The 19,477-nt window shown below is 42.5% G+C and overlaps 1 protein-coding gene across 1 annotated transcript in view; it reads right to left on the bottom strand.

The window, feature by feature from the left end:
• The window catches only part of robo2 (roundabout, axon guidance receptor, homolog 2 (Drosophila)), a 146,516-nt gene that overhangs the window by 11,845 nt on the left and 115,194 nt on the right, over positions 1-19,477 (bottom strand). Inside the window, exons 16-23 of the mRNA XM_008276643.1 lie at positions 19,233-19,404; positions 18,023-18,211; positions 17,135-17,161; positions 14,119-14,161; positions 10,085-10,212; positions 8,918-9,190; positions 2,360-2,519; positions 17-280 (exon numbers count right to left, since the gene is read on the bottom strand). Coding sequence (XP_008274865.1) covers positions 17-280; positions 2,360-2,519; positions 8,918-9,190; positions 10,085-10,212; positions 14,119-14,161; positions 17,135-17,161; positions 18,023-18,211; positions 19,233-19,404 — 1,256 coding nt within the window. The remainder of the gene's footprint in view (positions 1-16; positions 281-2,359; positions 2,520-8,917; positions 9,191-10,084; positions 10,213-14,118; positions 14,162-17,134; positions 17,162-18,022; positions 18,212-19,232; positions 19,405-19,477) is intronic.

Here is a 19,477-nt window from a genome sequence, read left to right as displayed (position 1 = left end):
TTAATGCAATGTTTACCATGTCTGTTTTGCCATGTCCAGTTGGTACGCTCTGGTCAGCTCATCCAAATGTGCCTGGAGCATGGGCTGCATCTCGTCTCGAGGAGAGGGGGTAAGAGTCGCTGTGGACTGCTGCCCAAAGGACACGGCAGCTGGAGAAGAGGCCACCCCTCGGATGGGCGGGGTGGGAACCCTCTCCTCCTCTTCCTCCAGCTCATCCTCCATGCCCTGGTGAAGATATGTCTGCACAGGCATGGGCGGGCCCCAGCCGTCACTCTCATACCTGACAGAAGAATTTATGTGCACTGGTCAGACATCTTGGCAGTGAAAGCGTGAAATTCTTTAGCCAATCCTCAGTCTGATCCAGGGCTGTAACTAGCAATTATTTTTAAAGTCTTGCACAGCCACACCATTCTGCAAAACATCATTATCATTCTGCTACAAGGGAAGAAAATGCTCTGGCTTGTTTGTAGTTCTTTAAACCAATCTCAGTCGAATTTGGCAGAGCTAAGTGAAGAATGCAGCAGCGTGTCCTCTCAAAATAGTGATGCAGGGTAGGGTTTTGGTGAGGAATTTGCACACAGGTTACGAAAATGGCTAGCTTACAAAAAATAAAAATAAAAACTAGCAGGACTGCTTTACTTCCTGATACAAATCTTGAAATTTTCAATATGGGAGATTGTTTACCTGACTACTATCTACTATTTTCTACTTTCAAATATTAAAAAAAAAAAAGATTTATTAATAATATCATCCACAAAATATCTGAAAACACAGAGATTTGCAATATGTAATAAGAAAATGTTTGTTTTTTATGTTTAAAACAGATTCAAATTAATCAAAATAGCTGCTGATTAATTTCTTTCAACAGACTGAAATATGATTGTTTCAGCTGTTGATCATTTACATTTGACAGTCGAAGCCGCCACACCCAAAAATGATGAATCACGTATATTTACCACAGCTCTCTTGCTTATTACTGAGAAAATAACTTGTGAAATGTATACTGGTATGTAGACAAAAACATAATTAGGTGCGTGTCAGTGCGTACACATGTGTCATGATAACTGAGGGCGGAGGGGAAAAGCAGACAGCATAGAAGTATAAATATTTTAATAGAAATTGCTATATATGAACATAGAGCTTTGTGACCTTGTCCAACTTTAGCAAGAATTTGTTATACGACAGCCCTGAGTAGAATTACAGCGGATGTCAGGCTTCACTTCCTCGTAGCTGTGCTTATACATGCTGAAATAATACTCGCCATAAAGAAAATGTTCATTAAAGAAATTTGTCAGTGCACACTCCATAGGACATAACTGTTTTAATCTGCTGCCATTAAGAGCAGCCTCAGATTTACAGTGTGCAGGACTCTTCATTTGCCAGATAGCCTATTAAAGCAGATGACTCTCCCAGATTGGAAATGGGAGTGAGAGGACATCGCACCTAGTGGACCAAAGAGAGAGACACTCACAATCACTTAAACAAGCTTCCGCCGCTTCGTACCTTAAGTAGAGCGTGTTTGAGCTAACGTTAGAGTCGCCACGCTAAATGAAACGTTAAAAAGAATCAGCTGATCTAAAGAAGCCATGTAATTAGTGTAAAGAGAAAGAAGAGATCAGTATTGCATCAAACATTTATAAAAACTCAGTTAGCGGGAGCATACATAGTATATACTCTCATCTTCTCTTTATGAAACCATACTTTTAGGATTTTTTTTCCACTGTGGAATCCAGCAACGAGATCAATTGAAAACCATCTGCACATGTAAACCCCAGTAAGCAGCCCAAGACTGCTGTACATGTTTTTTTCATCTATTTTCTAGTCTTGAAGTCAGCCCCATAGATTGAAGACAGAATCAGCGAATAGTTTAATCTGCATCCATCTGTATGCGAGTTTGTGTGCGAGCTCCTGTGTAAGTGAGCGTCTGGCTGCCTGCGGAGACGATCCACACATCGATTCTTCACTTCTCTCCAGATGTACAGTAGCGCAGTGATTAGCAGCAGAGAAAACAAAGCTTAACCTTGTTATTGCTTACAGAAATGTGTGGTGCTAACGTCGGCAGTGCGTCTAGCAAACAAGACACTAGATCCTCTGCTGCGTAGGTGGGGAGAGGAGCGATCTGCAGCGGAGTGCCGTCTCAATCATAATCTATCAAACCCAGCATTATGGGTGTGATGCAAAACTATTATTTGCATCTGTTTACTTCCAAAAACTAAACAGATAGAAGATTTCTATAGGAAGTGAATGTGGCTTATACCAGAAGTTGTTAGACATCATGTATGTGCTGTGTAACTTTAAAGGTTGTTATCTGCTCACATCAGAATGTGAATGTGTTTGTTTATGATGCTGGTGTACATACCCTCCTCCTTCATGGTGCTCATTTGGATAATGGTCCATTTCAGTGCCGGGGAGGGGGTGAACCGGGGGAGGGGGCAGGGGAACATTGGCCCAGTTGGACCCATTGGCTTTAGTAGGTTTGGAGCCAGCCTTTGTTTTCTTCTTCTTTCCTCCCTTTCCACCTACAAAAAGGAGATGATGCATTCAGTGACCGAAAATTAGATTGCAACGCGAAAATCAATTAAAAACTAATATACAAGCGGGGTAGCATTGCAAATTACAGTCGCAGCTTTTGCCATGTGACAAATGTGCATCCTAAAGAAACTCAATTTAGTCCAAACACGCCGCTTAGATTACAAATCCATTTGGACTCAGTTTCAACATACCCTTGGAAAAGTTGTACACAATTTCACACACAGGATTTCAATGGGCTCCCGCCTGTCAGCGCTTGCATAGAAAACCTCAAGGTTGCCTGATGAAAAGCATGCTTCCATTGATTGATTGGTTGAAAAGACTCGAATCTCCATAGAAACAGAGGAGAACGGCAGTAAACGAGGCTGAGGCAGACCTTTGCGCTCCACCCATCCCTCAGTGTCCCCTTTCACACCAGGCTTTGGGCTCCACAATGAAATATCTCACTTCACAGCATCATCATAATGAATGGCTTGTGTAGTGTCAGTGTGTCCCTAATGGAATTCACTGAGTCTATTACTACTTTCATTTCTTTTATTACACTGGAGGGCCGCTAACCCCATCCATTTCCACTCATATCCCTCCAACACCAGATTCTCCCCTGTCCCATCCATCTTTATAAATCTGCCAGCCAGGTCAATACTGAGTTTTATATGATTTGGTCACTATGGAAGAAACCTTCTTTTCCTTTAAAGACATTTGACTTCGAGTCCAAATTTGTTTTCAAGCTGAATTATATAAACAGTGCGCACATATTCCTGGAGACTAAGACGTGCTGATGCAAAATGAGCTCATACAATCATAAAAAAAACACAAACAGAAAGCTTTTAATAAAGTACTGAGTCACGAAACATCTGTTTTTGGATGGTTCTCTTTTTTCATTTGCCACAACTTCCTCCCGCAGTAATTATTTACTTGCTGAAACATGTAGAAATATGTTAGCATTCATTGCATAATATGCAAATCCCAGCAGCACCAGCTGACAGAAACTACAGAGCAGAGATACTGCAGTCAAGTGCTGCAGCAAAAAAGGAATGAACATTAAGAGTAAAAAAGACGAGATTAAAACAGCTACAAAGTTAAGACAACACCTAATAGATCTTAGTATAGCTCTATTGATCATACCATGTATAGATTGGTACATGTGACACTGAATTTGTACATTTATGAAGCCATAAAAGTAGCTTTTCCCATCCATGAATAAAGGAAACACTAAATATCCACTTACTTTATCTAAAAGATGTGTAGTATTTTTTTGATTCATAGTTTTTAGCTTCATTCTAACAAATAAAAAACCTCCGCGCATACAATACGCCTGCTGCAGTCATATTCAGAGCTAAAAAAATGTAAAATATACACTTACATTTTTATTTACTACATGTAATTTTGCCTCATAATATCCTTCAGGCCTAATACATAATCTTCAAGTTGTGCAACCCTGAATCACATCAGTAATTTTCGAGCAATGGGTTTGATTTATGTCTTACTTTTCTTCATGTTTCTTAGCTTGTGCATATGAAAGAGCTATACGGAGACATACTGTACAGTATTTGCAACTATTAATCAATTTGTGGTGGACTGTAAATGTCTCTTTAGGAGTAAACACCTCACATTTCGGTCCAGAAAATACCTCAGGCTGACGTTACCGACCACACAGACCAGCGAAAGCCATCTTTGGGAATCTCTGTTGAGCGCATTTGTATGTGTCATCTGTCGGTTAGCCTTTGCTGCCAAAGGCCTGTAATCACTTTTCCCAGTGCTCCAAAAAAGCTGCCAGTATTGCATCTTGTGCAATGTAACATCATGCACTCTAATGTAATCTAATAAACTAACTTGACTCAGGCGCAGTAAAGAGTATATCACTGTCATCAAAAGAAATTTACAGAAGCAATGAGGTATATTTCTATTGATTTTCAAGCCAGATGGGAGAGGAAAAAAAAAAAGGAAACACGGTACAGTTTGTCCTGAGTCCAAAAAAAATGCTGATAATGCTGCTATTAAAACGTGTATTTTCCAGCATGAAAAACAACAGCACTTCAGAGATGAGCATGGTAAAAAATAATAATCCTGGTGCATCAGAGGAAATTCAGGCATGAGGAGATAGAAGAGGTGTCAGAATAAGATTAATGAAGAATGGAAGTAATAAAAGAAACAACTGTAAGCCCAAGGCAGGCGGCACCACAGTGTAAGTATAGTCTGAAAGTAATTGGGTTTCCTAATCGCACCTCTGGGCGACGCTTGACTTTTACCAATAAATGGTGAGCTGACGTGATTGTTCAATCATCCTTAGTCCCTCTACACAAGACCAGCCATCAATATTGTAAATGAGCCTCTTCTAGGGAAGGATGGTCTGGCACTGGTATCGCAACAGCTCAACCCAAATATGAAAAATACAGAGAGACGCTGTGGCTAGGAGCTACACAGGAATTACACAGCGAACTCATCTCCTCTGACAAAACTGGGCCTCTCTTCAAAGGGGAACTGATACTAAATATAGATTCAGCTTTGGGTATTTATACCCAAGGTTTGGGCACTCCCAGCCTATAACTGTAGGGCTGCATAGCCTTGAGCTTGCTTTGTTTTCATTGGGTGCGTCAGTGCTGAGGGGGAAAGCCACAGAGCAGAGACTCCAGAAAGACTCTACAGCCAGATATAACACAGGAGTGTGAGAATATGTAACTCAAAAGCCATGTATCATCATTTATAGCTCAAAAAATACACAACATGTTACATAATGAGGTGAGATGTAACATGTAGGGACAGTGTGGGAGCACAACAGGTCACATACAGCCGCGGACTTCACAGGATCGTGGACTTTGTAGCTCGGCAGGCAGGCTGGGTGTGAGTGTAGGGGAGCAAAGAGTCTTTGGGGTCTCTCACTGCTACAGAAAACTCCAGTTACCTTCTCTCCCCTACACTAAGAAACGTTTTTAATGAGCAGCTTCATGTCCCCAGTGGAGATCCATGCTATCATGAAAGCTGCTCTATTTCTGTTCCTTTTCATCCCGCTCTCCTCCTTCAGACCTGACATTCATTATTCCTTCCATCTCCTTAGAGGGAGAGCAAAGCACTGTAACTTCAACTTCTCCCCCCTTCAGATGCTGAGTTTACTTTGGTTGAAGTCTGAATCAAAGCTTAGCTGGTGCTGCTTCAAATTCCAACCGCTGGTATACGTTGCAATACACAGTATATCTCTTATAAAATGAATTCACTTGTATGGCATCATCAGTACATGTGTGAATTTTTTAAATTGAATGTAAGAATTTATATTCTTTCTTTTTTCTCAACTTACAGCGCTTTAATGAAGTACTTTTAGGAAATACTGCTACTCGCTTTCGAGCTAAGAGTTAAAAAAGAAGATCATCTGAATGTCTGCTGATGCAAATTCTAGGCTTCAGCCAGGAGACGTTAGCTTATGTCGAATAAAGAATGAAAATAGGAGGAAACAAGCAGCCTGGATCTGTCCATGGCTGGAAAATCTGCCAACCAGCACCTCTAAAGGTCACTAATTAACACATTATATTCTGTTTCTTTAACCCTCTGAGCCCCAAGCGGTGCCTGGCCGTTCTATGCTTCTGTGACAAATTTAATCACAGTGGGCTCATTTCTTGCTGTAATATGAGGTCCTGCATCCCTATAGAAACAGCACAGCGATGAATAGAAATAGAGAGAACTCAGAAATGTCTTTTGTACAGTATAGCAAAGTTACAATGTCGTAAATCCTAAAGAAAAAACCCCCACAACCTTTAATTAACCCACATGTGTTACCAATACTGGAAGATGAACGTGACTCTACATACTGTAGATATTTTACTATTTATATTTTTAATTTGTTTCCATAATTGTGTCCTATCTGCTTTGTGTAAACACAGCTGGCAGTTCATTCAGGTTTTAATGAATCTGGTTGATTAAAAAACATAAAATAAATAAATACATTTAAAAAACTAAACATACAATAACGTGATTTTGATGAAAAGTCACAATTTTATGCTTAGATTTTCTAATGATGGAACGGCAGGTCTCACATTATTGTGAAGTTCAAATCCAACGATTCTTCCCATGTTTACAGTTATTAGCTCTGATAAATGCTGTACTTTTGGTGATTAAAAAGAAAAAAAAAAAGATAACATGTATTTCAAACCCGATGGCGGGTTTTGGGGTTCAGAGGATTAATCAGTACAAAACCCAAAGTATAAAAATGCCAAGTTGTGGTTTAACGAGGGACGATGAACCAGGTGGATTGTTTTACCTTTGTATTATTCTTCCCATCTAACTCTTAGCACGAATGCAAATAAACATATTCCCCTAAAATGTCAACCCATTTCTTGAAGGCACATTCTCTGACACCCACTACATTTACTGTTGAGCAGAAATATATCTCTTGTCTTGTCTTCTCATGAAATTATAATACAGCACGTGCCAAGCCCAGCCAGAGCCTTCAGTGACCTGCAAGTCTATAGGAAGAATCTGCCTGTAAGGCATGGCCACTTCACATCCTTCTCTCCAGCCCACTGTGTGCCAGAGCATTGAATTAGAGACCAGTTAAGGCAGTGGCTTGTAACTAGATAAAAGAGGTGAGTGGAGGGGAGGCCGGCAGAGGGCTGCCTTGGTGTCCTATAAATGACATTGTAATTCTCTGAACATGGGTTTTAGTGTAGTCGGCCACCATTAGGGGAAGAGGGGAAAAAGGGAGGTATTTTTGCCACTTTACCCAGCCAAGCATCTCTAATGGTGTCTGTGTGTGTGTATATAGTCCACTCTGTCTGAAAGACTCCCTCTGCCCCTACTCCCGTCTGCTCACTCACACGGTGACAGACAAAGCCTTCCCCGGGACCAACCGTGACGGCAGAAACCAAGCCTTCGCACTTGCAGCCATATTCTGTCAGGAGATTATACGACTATTCTTTCTTTCTCGCTTTAATGTCCTGTTTCTTTATGCTCCAATAAGCTGTCAGCTCCTATCATAAATTACAACATCGCTACATACAGTAGTAGCTGTTGTACTCAGAGCCCCGTATAACTAAGAAAAATAACAATAAAGCATTCACAGCTGGAAGCAGGGGGGGAGCTGAGTGAGCAAAGGATCTCTGGTGAGGGAGAGGGAACGTGTTAATAAAATCTGCCTTAGATCTCAGGTTTGTACATGCAAATAACAGATTAATAAAACAATTAAGACATAAGTCAATCAGAAGATTGGGCGGAGGAGCAGAGTGTCCCAGTCTGCTTAATTCTCTGCTGCGTAAACCAACCTGAGAGACTGCCGCTTCGCTCTGAGCTGTTGTGAGAGCTGGTGGTGCTGAAATCTTGTGATTGGTTGTGTGGTATTCTATTAGACAATCCCTCGGCCAATCGGTAGTCAGGAATGAAAAGGAGGGCTACAGTGGGGGTTAAAGGGCAAAAATCACAGTGGCATCAGGTGATTGGCAGTTAGCACAAGCACATGCAGACATGCAGTTAGAGCACCGAGCAAGCAGGATATATTCAGGATTCATACAATCGACAAGCTGCACTTATTCAACATTTCATTCACTTTCTGATATGTATGCAACCGACAATACGCTTGCTGGACAAATTGGATTTGTTGTTGATTTGAAAAGCATGGTTCTAATCTTTCACAAGACTCCTCTTAATTTAAGAAACGAGATAAATGAGTCAATAGTAGAGATTTTATTTCAATATTTGTCCCCCTTCAGAGAGTTATAATCATACATAATCATATTTGATCATACTTCTTAAAATAATGCCACGGAGATTTGGAAAAGTAGTTTTAAAAGATTCATTGCATTAGAGGGACTATGTAAAAACTATAATTAATCTGTTTTAGACTGTTGGAGAACCAGATCATAAATATGCATTAGAATACAGCCGAGGAATACTCATTACACCTAAAGTATGAAATTCTAGCCGGCTTTAAAAAATCCCGCATCAAATCCACGGTAATTAATTTGGATTATTTTCTTAAATATTAGTCAAGCTAAAATGGATTGGCAATTACTCTGAAGCTGAAGGAGAAGTGGTACCATCAAGAAAACTCAGGAAACAGCAGGAAAATGAATGGAACACTTAACTACACTACTCCTTCATGAGATGTTTATTCAACCTTGGAGAGAAACCAAGATGATGTCTGCTGCGGGGGGAAAAAAAACTACTCTTTTTCAAGACAACCTCTTCCAACCACAGTGGGGTTAGAAAGGCTTTTGGTGGAAAAGATTAAATTCTAACGGGCTGTCTTGTTACCAACTTGTGGCTTGAATAATGAAAAACAAAGAAAGTTTTGTCTTTAATGTCACGCAAATGGCTCCAGTTGACATATTATCGTTCTCTATATGGCGACACGGGCAACAATAGTCCCACTAACTGCAACACTTACTCTCTCAGTGGGACTTACTGTTGTTGCAGGAGTTCTTGTCGGGCAGGGAGTAGCCCAGGTTGGCCATCTCCTGCTTGGCTTGGAGCGAGGCCTTCCACTGGGCCTCAGGCAGGTCCACAGCCAGCTCGTGGATGCTGCTGGAGTGGAGAATCTGAGTGGTGGCATAGGGAGTGGCCTGGGATGTTTGGCCGGGGCTGTTGTAGTTGGCTTTGGTGGTGAAGTCTATGCTGCTGTAGATGGCTCCATCAGAGAGCATGGTGCCCGTTTTATCCCCTTGTCCAGAGGGGAGATCTGGGGAAGGGGAAGGGAGGGAGTTAATAGGAAAGCAGCCTTTCAAAAAATGGCTCACCTCACCTGTAACCCTGTGGTGTTGAAATTTAGATTTTTATAGCAGATAAAGAGACGAGGACTGTCTGACTGTATAACTTGAGATTCGAGAGCACAAATATTATGGAATTACAGTCTGGGTCTTGGCACTTTTAGGTCAGCTTGAATCCTTAGAAATAACACTTCAAACATTCAGCTTGGTGGAAAAAAAACACGACCAGTTATTCATGAATTTCAACCCTTAGCCTCTCGTTTTCCCCTTCACATATCATCTGGATATCTCACTACCCTCCCTCCTCTGTTCATATACACGAGGAATAATGCTGCTGCTCTGCATGTGTGTGTGTTAACAGAGGGAGGAAGAGAGAGAGGGAGGTAGGGAAAGAGCAAGCTCTCCATAGAGCATGGTTTGCATGCCCAGTGAAGGGGAGATGATGTAGAGCCATGGCGGAAGTGTCCGCATCTGCGCCAGTCAAGCTGCGCCTGTCCTTCACGACTGGCTGCTCAAGACCATCCTTTCAAACACCCATCCACCCCCTGCTCCTCTGCCTGTCTCTCCCCTCACATTCTCTTGCTCTGAGGTATGGGCTATGACACCAGGCTGGACTGTTTGCCATCACTCAGCCTGGTGACAGTGGAGCCCCTGCTGTTAATGCTCTAGCTGTTCTCTGATGTGATATATAAATATATATCTAAACACACGTGCAATATGCATATATGTATACATCATGCATGCATATATGTACATGATGACAAACAACAGGGGCTCTGGTGAATCAGAAAAGAAGGCAGGGCCATCATCTTTCATCTTTTGCAGTCTCTTTTTCAAAGCGGGAGAGACAGCACCGGGACACTCACCTCCTCGACCAAAGTTAGTCAGATCATTTGGTCCCCCAGAGCTGCTGTTGACAGGCAGGCTGGTTGCTGGCCAAGAATCCGCTAACCAGGGGTAGCCTGGGTCACTGGCGTTCAGCAGGCCTGGCCGGCTGAGCAGAAACAGGATGAAACACTGGATTAAACATCGGCTGTAAATTAGAGGGGTTTTTGCACAAGAACATCTCCAGTTACATATTAATAAATGCTGCAATACGTTACTGGATTCCTCAGTACTGACAGCATTCAACAGTTAAACAATGTGAAGACAAAAAAAAAAAAAACCTACGTGTAAATGTTACTTTTTACACAAGAATATGTGTTTGTGAGACATAAGCTGATGAAACACTTCTAAAGTCGAGGGAAATACAATACAGATACGTTTTCTCCCGCAAAGTTGGAATTCCTCCAGGCAAACACAGCCCGCTATTCCTCTGTTTCTCCTGCTGTGTCTTTGTCACACTCGCTGAGTTATTAATGCAAAAGCACACTGTGGGGACGCTAACGCATGCATTTGCTCACTGCACACATGTGCAGCAGTACATGCTGACATCCACATGTATATGTTTCCTTATCCATTAATATCTTGTACGTTCTGCTGTGTTTTCCCATCAACCCCTCGTGGTGATGTCCAGACAGTCTAAATCTTATTTGACGAGAAGTCAAACCTCGGCCCTAACCCCGCCATGATGCTGGTGGGATGCCCGCATATGGGAGAGGGCAGTTCCATTTAACAGGTGTTGTGTCCCTCCAGAGGGGGTGAAAACCATAAAAGCAGCCATCAAGACTTTAACCTGTCATGGGTGACTGCTGGGAGGCCATTAGGGCCACTTTACTGTACAATCACGTCTGAAGCTCTTTACCATGGGTTACACAGATGGAGTTAAATGAGAGCGAAAGATGCAGTTAAATGGCTTTGTTTATGTGTCAGTTCATTGACACTCCACTTACCAGTGAAATGGATTAAAATGCAAACAAAGTGTAAGAACGTGCAATCACTCGTTTACCTCAGTAGATAAAGGATACAAAATAAACACATTTAAGCGGACAAAAGACCCTGAGCTAAAGTATCAGAAGTATCCACAGCATGCACCACTTTCAGTGCCCGGCAGTGTTTTATGTAGCAGATTACAGATACATGAGGCCTCTGAGAAGCTGTGGAACACAGTAGTTACCGGCCCGACCGCCTGATGAGGCTTTTTGTTTCAACTCCAGAGGGGTGATGTGTTGGCTCTGAGGGACTCAGAGGGAGTCGAGCCCCGAGGACAAGGGCAGGTAATGGGCGTGCTGCAGTCACTTTCTGCCTCAACCACAGCTTCTAATGAGAAGAGCTGTTCCACGGAGGGGAGACTCCAAATGAACTGCAGCCCTGGCAAGCTAAGAGCCCTTGCTGTGGTTCCTGAATGCCAAAACAGGCCCTCGGGGGAGACAAGTCATTCAAATTGATGGCTGTGCATCAGACACATGCACTTTTATAGGGTAATATATCTCACCTCGTCCTTCTACCTCTGTTTCTGGCTGCCGTGTTACCCCACCGCCATCATTCTCTCTCGCCATACAATCTTTCCCTAACCCTATTTTCTTTTATTTTTTCCCTTATACACCTCCTCCTCCTCCTCCTCCTCTCTCTCCTGCCTGCCTCTTGTGTGCTTAGCATCTGTCAGGCTGAAAATTCCAAGCGGCTGCAAAAGAAGAGAGCATTTTTCTCTTTTGTTGACTCCAGCAAGGCTGCACACGGTCAAAATTAAAAGACCATGGCTTTGTCTCGTCACCAGTCTCACTTGTCCTGTGTGCTCCAGCAAGTCCTCCCCCAGCGCACGAAAGAAAGACCATTTGAAAGACAAGGAGCTGACAGTGGAAATGGCTGTATCGTCCTTGTATTCATCACACAGCGGTATTTCTGCTAAGGATAATTAGAATAAGACTGATTTCAACTGGGGATATTTGTTATATGTGGGGTTGTGTGTGTATGTGTGAGAGATTGTGGGGTAATGGAGAACCGGTGGGGATAGACACTGGGTCATACGTCTAATGAAAAGTTGACACTTAACTTTTAATCCCTGCCCAACCTAGGATGGATGGCAACCTTGGCAGATAAAATTTGATTTGGAGCGTCTCACCTTCCTGTTAGACATTTCAGTTACTTGTGATGAGTAGGAAGGAAACCATAAATACTGCCTAAGATGGCTGACACCGAGCTTCCCATAAATAAGCCAAGTGAGAGAAATTAATTCCAAAGCAACTTCATAAATCAGCTGTTTATGGCCCCACAGACTAGCGGATGGAGCTTGGATTAAAAGTCTAGACATTAGCTAACACTTAGAGCAATGGGAAACACAGATTACTTCCTAGATTAACTCTCATGCTGTCATTTAGTATTCAGATCCAAGGATGTAAAGGAATCTCCATAGCAACAGTGTTAGTGAAACCTGTTCACTGCAATGCTCAGCCTGTTCTCCCTGCCGATCAGGGTGAATCTGCTTTGCTAAAATATTGATCAGTGCCGAGATAGGAAGTTATTACTACCTTCTAATTACCATCTCCCTATTGGCAGGAGGATAAGGAATGAACCCTTATCGGCTTTTATCAATTTCAATTGAGCAGCCAAAGTCAAATTGTCCAGGTCTACCAATCTGCAGCCTATTCATCTTCCATGAATCATTTATTTTGTGATCGATTAAGTGTAATTGTTCAGTCAGAGCAATTTGGCAGGAGCCAATGAGAAACTAGAAACAGACATGGCTTCATTTGCTATTGTCTAATTAATGCAATAAACATCTCATGCAACAAATGAACACATTTTCCCGAGATACTCCGCTACATATTTTCGCTCTCAGGGCAGATGGGGAAGTTGCAACATCTGGGATTTGATGGCACCAAAGTAACTAACGGATCAGAGGCTTGTGTTAGAGCTTCAGACTGCATCCTATTTCAGCGTTGTGGAAATTGAGGGAGTCACTGCAACTGACTAAAGATATGACAAATATAGAGCAGCAGAAATACAGACATTTCAAATCCTATTCGCCGGAGTGAGAATCAGAACCACTTATGTGGAAAATTGAAGGAAAAACACTACAGCAGAAAGTAGATGAGAAACGGCATGGCAAGTGGCGTGGCTAATTCATTAAGAGATTGCTGGCAGCTCACAGAACAACACAGGCAAAATAGTCCATTGTAGGATCCAGCTATATGCACAGAAAAACTGAAAAAACTGCATAAATATAAAAAATAAACCAAAAACCCTGCAACCAAACTGCAGAGCAGACACATTCCCAAAAGCCCAAAGACACACAGGGTCAGATTTAGCTGCAATCTCTCACTGAGTGTTTGAGATCTGGAGGTTTTACCAAGTCAGGTGTGATAAGCAGTAGATAGACAGAAGCCTGGGATTCTCAAGGGAGTCCCTTGAATACCCACAAAGGCTCAGTAACTGGTGTCATTGAAATGTGCCCTATTCACTGTAGCCCCTTCTTCCTTTCACTAACACACACTGAAATGGAGCAGGCTGTATAGGGGTGCAAGTGGGGTACCTCCACACACCTCTCCCTTGGGTAATTATTTTTACATTATTACATGTGCTCAGATCCCAGCCGCCCACGCAAGGTGACAGGCAAATTTATCACTCCAGAGGGCTCCGGGGTTGCCTGTAGCCAGCAGCGGAAGATAAATGACAAAATAAAAGCACTCTCTGCTTAAATTGTTTCTGTTAATTCTGTTGAGGAGATTTATGAGTTCATCTATCGATGCATGAATGGAGATGTGGTAGAAATGTATATTTACGCGCCGGTTTGCGCGGTAGGCACACAACAGGTATTGGGTATCTATCAATCTATCAGCCATTCATCAATGTTGGAATCAAAAGCCGCTTGCTGTGAACTTCATGCATGACCGTTGAGGAAAGATCATGTAAAGCCTTGGACAGTGAGAATTAAATAAAAATGATGGAACGGTTTTATGTATTTGCTGATGATGCTGCAGACAAATAGAAAAAAAAAAAAGATTTCTGGTGGGACACTCACCTTCCGTTGCTCATCAGACCGCCGTCAACTCTCTGGAATGTCACTAAAGTCAGAAATGAAAGAAAGACAAAAAGAAAAGCCAAGATTTAAAGGTTTTCTAGCATATTAAAAAGCAAACAACCAGGATGGATTTCCATAATTAAGATAAGATGCACTGTCTTTTCTGTATTGCCCAGTTTGCCCTTCACCAGCTCTGTTTTCATCTTTTTCACGTTTTCTTGCACAGCTAGACAGTTGATGGATTCGCTAAGGGGTGCAGATGTCCCTCTGCATCCAATGTCGTTCATGAATTTCTCTCTTTTTGAAAAAAAAAAAAAAAAGTGTAATGATGAAGACTGCGTATTGCATTGCTTTGCATAAGTGGAGACGTCATGTGTTCCTCAAGGACAAGATGCCTGATGAGAGGGAAAACTCATTTCATCTTTCTTATTTTGCTGCTGAGTTATTATCAGATTTGTGATTAAATCTCAGCCAAAAAATGATTAGAAAAGGCAGAGGGCTCATTAATCACATCGGGTTTTCTATCCACAAGCATAGAGGCTGAGTTACTGATCCTTTGGCTAGCAGGGCTCCCCAGAAGCCATGCATGTGGCCTGTTCCATTACAGTGATCTATAGATAACAAGGGCCGCCCTTTGTCAGCGGCTAGTAAAACTCCGTGGCTGAAAGTGAGAGACGGCTGTGATTTCCATTTCATCTCTGTTGTGATGACAAAGCGGCAGGGAGAGTTCTAAGCATGTTTGAACTTCAATGGCTCACAGGAAACACAGAAAAGCAGCAAGAGTTTTGGAAATCACCTCATACCGATGAGGAAAGAAAAAAGAGAGAGAGAGAAGGGGGGAAATGAGAGAGCTGGTCGACTAAAGAGAGAGAAGGAAAGCTGTTAGTAATTTGGCTCATTTGTTCCACAGATGGAGATTAAAGAAGAGAAGAAGGCTGAACATTCCTCCTCTCTTTTCTGTTTCATTCAAGTTGATTCCACAACATGCCCAGGCATGGGCGAGAGAGGGGGCTTTTCTGTGGGTGACGTAGGAACAGATGACAACGACAGGAAACTCCCACAATAGATTAGAGAGGCTGCTAACAAGACATTTTAATGTATCACCAACATTACCTAAGCTTACTTAATCCAATTCTCTCTCTCATAAACACCATTTGAGGACTGTAAACGAGAGAGGCACAATTTGAATTTTATCTAGCGTGCATGTTGGAGCATTGCAGAGTTTATTTACTACATGAAGGTTTAAGCAACTGAATACCAGCAGGTGGAATTAAAATACTTAGTTTTAACCAGATAAAACCAACACGGCAAGTCTGTCTGAGTAAAATATAGCTTTGAAAGCTCCAGACAGGAATGGCATTCTTTATACAGTCATAGCCAAAGCCACTTCTCTTTGTTTCACCACCACCAAACTTGCATTAGAGAATACTCTGTTGTCTGAGTGAGCGACTGACAGAAGAAGGAGGTGGAGGCGAGGGGAGGCTGTGCAGCGGGAAGGCCTCTGAAGTCCCTATCTGTGCTCAGGCACATTTCTGGGCTGCTGTGGAATACTTTTATGTTAGCCAGAGTGACACGGCGGCAGGGCTGTGCTTCTCGCCTCTGTCTCCAAGATAAGCACTTTCTCCAATATGAATACAGATTAATCCCCTTTAATAAGCACTGGTGGGGGTGGGTGGTAGGGGCATAATCAGCATATAAAAATTCCATCAAATCTCATTCTTGCTGGCAGTGTGCCTCAACAGTGTTGTGATTTACCTCTCGTGTACTGACAGCTTTAGGAGGCCGAGACAGGACACTCTCGATACATCAGCTAATTGTCAATACAGAGAAGAGCAGCGGTGTAACTCTCGAGCTGCACTCTGACTCATGTTCAAAATATCACCTCGCTCCAACTCTATAATCTGTGCTGAGTTTGACCTTGCTTTGCGCTTGCCACTCAAAAACTCTTTTGTGAAATAACCTGCTTCCTCTCTGGCTTCTCTGAGGTGTGCTTCTAATTTAAAACCAGACAAGTTACCCTAACGTATTAATGTCTGTCATAATCTGTTGATACAGCTGCTGTGGAAAGGCCAGAGTATATTGGGTTTTTGGCTGTAGGCTCCACAGGGACCACATAGCTACATGTATACTTTAACAAAACAATGTTATTAGCTAAAAGGTAAATCCAGGGAAGAGAGGGGAGGGCACTGAGCTGACCCCTAGCACTTTGAGTTTTAACACTATTTCTGTAATTTCTTTTCATCTTTTACAGTTTAAAAAGCTGTCTTTCGATCCATCCGCTCAGTGTGACTAAGAAGCTGCTCTTCATTCAGTCTTCCACAGACAGTCAGATAAATGACCCTTACAGTGTTGGTGCCTCTCAGGCTTAATTCAGCAAAGGGCAGACGGTGAAATATAACACTGTTACCCATCAAAGCAGCCCATGAAAACACAAAATTTAGCTAAGGAAGCCAAATGTGTAGAACCACAGCAGGGGGGGCCAACAATCACAAGTAAACAACCCAAAATTAAACAGAAGGAAAAAAAGGGGGAAAAAGACAGAAATACTCCACCCAGCTGAATGACACCCAGGGAAAACAGATATGTAAATTACAACACAACTTGAGTCTTGAGAAGAAGAAAAAAAAATATGATTATTTGAAGCAGAGAATAATGGACAATCTTACCCTGCACCACAAAAAATGCCACAAAGAAAGATACACAAGACAGAATGAAACTTAATTTAAAAACAGATAGCCACAACAGACATACACACAAATACAACACAACGTGTAAAATAAGGCTGTAGGTTGGGCGAGGAAAAGAGTTCAAGTTTGCAGGTCATGGCCAATGACAAAGTGAAATTTCTTTGAGTTGCATGTTTGATTCTCTGACGGGTAAAATTGTGCTCATCAAGTTCATTCAAGTCGCATTAGCCATGACCGGAAGTCTGACAATCCAAGCATATGGACTATAAGCGGGTGGGAGATGGATCTGCGTTCGGGGAGGGTGAGGAGACGGGACAAATGAACAGTACCTGCAGGGGTGAAGGTGAAGGACTGAACTGCAAAACAAGAAGACAGAGAAGTTGTGTGTTAAAAGCCTGCAGAGGTAAGCGGTGCTTTAGGGGTATCTGCACACTAGGGACGGGGTCGAGCTGAGAGGCGCCGAGGGAGTCAGAGAATGTGAGACCACGGCGTCACCCAGTGTGCAGAGCGACAGCCAGGAAAGCAGCCAACTCAGAGGCCACGGAGGTGTAGAGACACAAACAAAATAAAAACACAAACACAGAGATGTAACAAACGGAAATGAAGAGTAAATTAATCAAGCCAGTCAATAGGTGCCATTAGACACGCTGTTCCCAACTTGTTAAAAATAGAAAGAGTGTCCACAAAAACATGTGTTTCCCTTAAGTGTATTTTTAACAAGGAAAGATATCACATGAGATTGCAGTAAGCATCAGGTCATTACCATTTTGTCTCTTCAATTAAATCTCGTACTGCTGTCAGTGTATGTGGACTTGGTGGTTGCTCGTATCGACTGCGGGTCACTCAGTAAGATGTCAGGGTCAGTGTGTGTGGGAGGAGAGCTGGACAAACTCCAACTTCACTGACCAGCAGAGAGTCCAGTCTGCCCACTCAGTGGCATCACCCTGGGCTAATAACCAACACCGTGGGTGGTTTTGTCAAAAACAGTAGCCCTCTGAAAATGATTCATGTTGACATCTGTCTCCCTGTTGAGCTTTAACACAGCAGCCATCGAGACCTCATCTAAAATATTTCAAGGTTGCACTCATTAAGACTGAAAGATGGTAATGTCGTAGGTTTTACTTTGAAAGAGAGAGAAAAAAAAATCTATTATTTGTTGAGAAGAATTTTCCATTGTTTGTTTAAGCACAAGAGCAGAATGTCTGTGTATGTCAAACCTGCGTAGTTGCTCAGGCCCTTTCTCTTCTTTCTCCTCCAGTACAGCCAGATACTGAAGCCCATGAGGATGACCCAACAAGCCCCTCCGATACCGGCAATAAAAGCAGGCTGCTTCACCACATCAGTTATCTGCTCTGTGATGCTGTTGTTCCGGTTTCCATGTATAATCACGTCCCGGAACTCTTTACCTGAGGGCACAAGGACAAACAGGCAACATTAAAGTGCTGCTGGGTGGAGAGCTACTGGAGGGAAACAGGATACATCAGTGCTGTTGTGTATCATCTGAATCTTCAAGGTGAACGTTAGCACAGCAATACCGAAGGGCTTGGAAATATTTCACTTTTTCATACCTATAGATTACGTAAAGGCAGGGTTAGGGCTAGATTAAGCTCACAGAAAGTAGGTCTGATGAATTTCAGCTGAGATATTGACCAGCAAAGCAACACATAGATCTAAAGGATGTGCAGAGAAATATAATGTGCAGACTGAAAGAGACAAAGCCTAAAAGCTATAACAAACCCCCCAGGTGAGCAGGTTGTTTGCTTAGCTAAGCCCCTAATTCACTCCACTGCTGGTAAAACACACCATGTGAAATGAGAGGAGAGGACCCTGGACTGTATTGATCTCCAATCACAGCTCACCCTTACTAGCCTGCTATCTGCTACCACTGTCCCCACACGCCGACGGGAACAGATGCACACCAATAAAGATAAAAACATATATGTTATCTATGCATATGTCCATGCAAAGTTGCGCTAATCTTTATCTTTATATTACTATGTAACCAAATGGACACATGCCCATCCGCAGAGAAGCAATAACACAACATATTATAACCACAAGCTCGAGGCTGTGCTCTCAGAGATGGATTATGTGAGTGACACTGGGGAAATAAGAACATGCTGCAGGCCAAGCCATCAGTTATGGGTCAAATCAGGCACAATCTGCCACAGCTCCACATAAATCATATGCAGTCAGGCCACATATCAAAATAATAGTGTTTCAACAAAATCCCCCATTTGGTAATTCCTTGTCTTTCATGAAAACATTCACAATGTTTGTGTTTTTCCTGCCATCCTTCACCGACGCTGGTGGAAATACAGTGTTATTCTTTGTGAAAACCCCTGACATCAGTCATTTCAGTGAGAAAAAAAAAACACTACACTGGATGTTGGAAAGTTGTGATTCCTTTATATCGATCAGTCTTACCAATGATAATAGGCTGAGGTTCGCTCTTCACTCCAACCCCTGCGCTTGTGCTGGCAGCCACTTCCACATGGTACACCACTCCCACCTGCAGCCCGCCGACCACCACCGAGCGTATGGCCGCATCCACCGTCTTATTTACATGGAAACGCGTCTCGTTCCCTAGACACCAGATCTGAAGCAGAATGGGAGAAAAACAGAGAGATGCAGTTGATTCCGTTTGGCTTTGTACGAGATAAGTGACAATC

The sequence above is a fragment of the Stegastes partitus genome, unplaced genomic scaffold, assembly GCF_000690725.1.
Source record: "Stegastes partitus isolate 25-593 unplaced genomic scaffold, Stegastes_partitus-1.0.2 Scaffold78, whole genome shotgun sequence".
In the NCBI taxonomy this organism is placed as follows: Eukaryota; Metazoa; Chordata; class Actinopteri; family Pomacentridae; genus Stegastes; species Stegastes partitus.
Note: the sequence above shows the minus strand (reverse complement) of the source record. Positions and strands in the feature narration are given on the sequence as shown.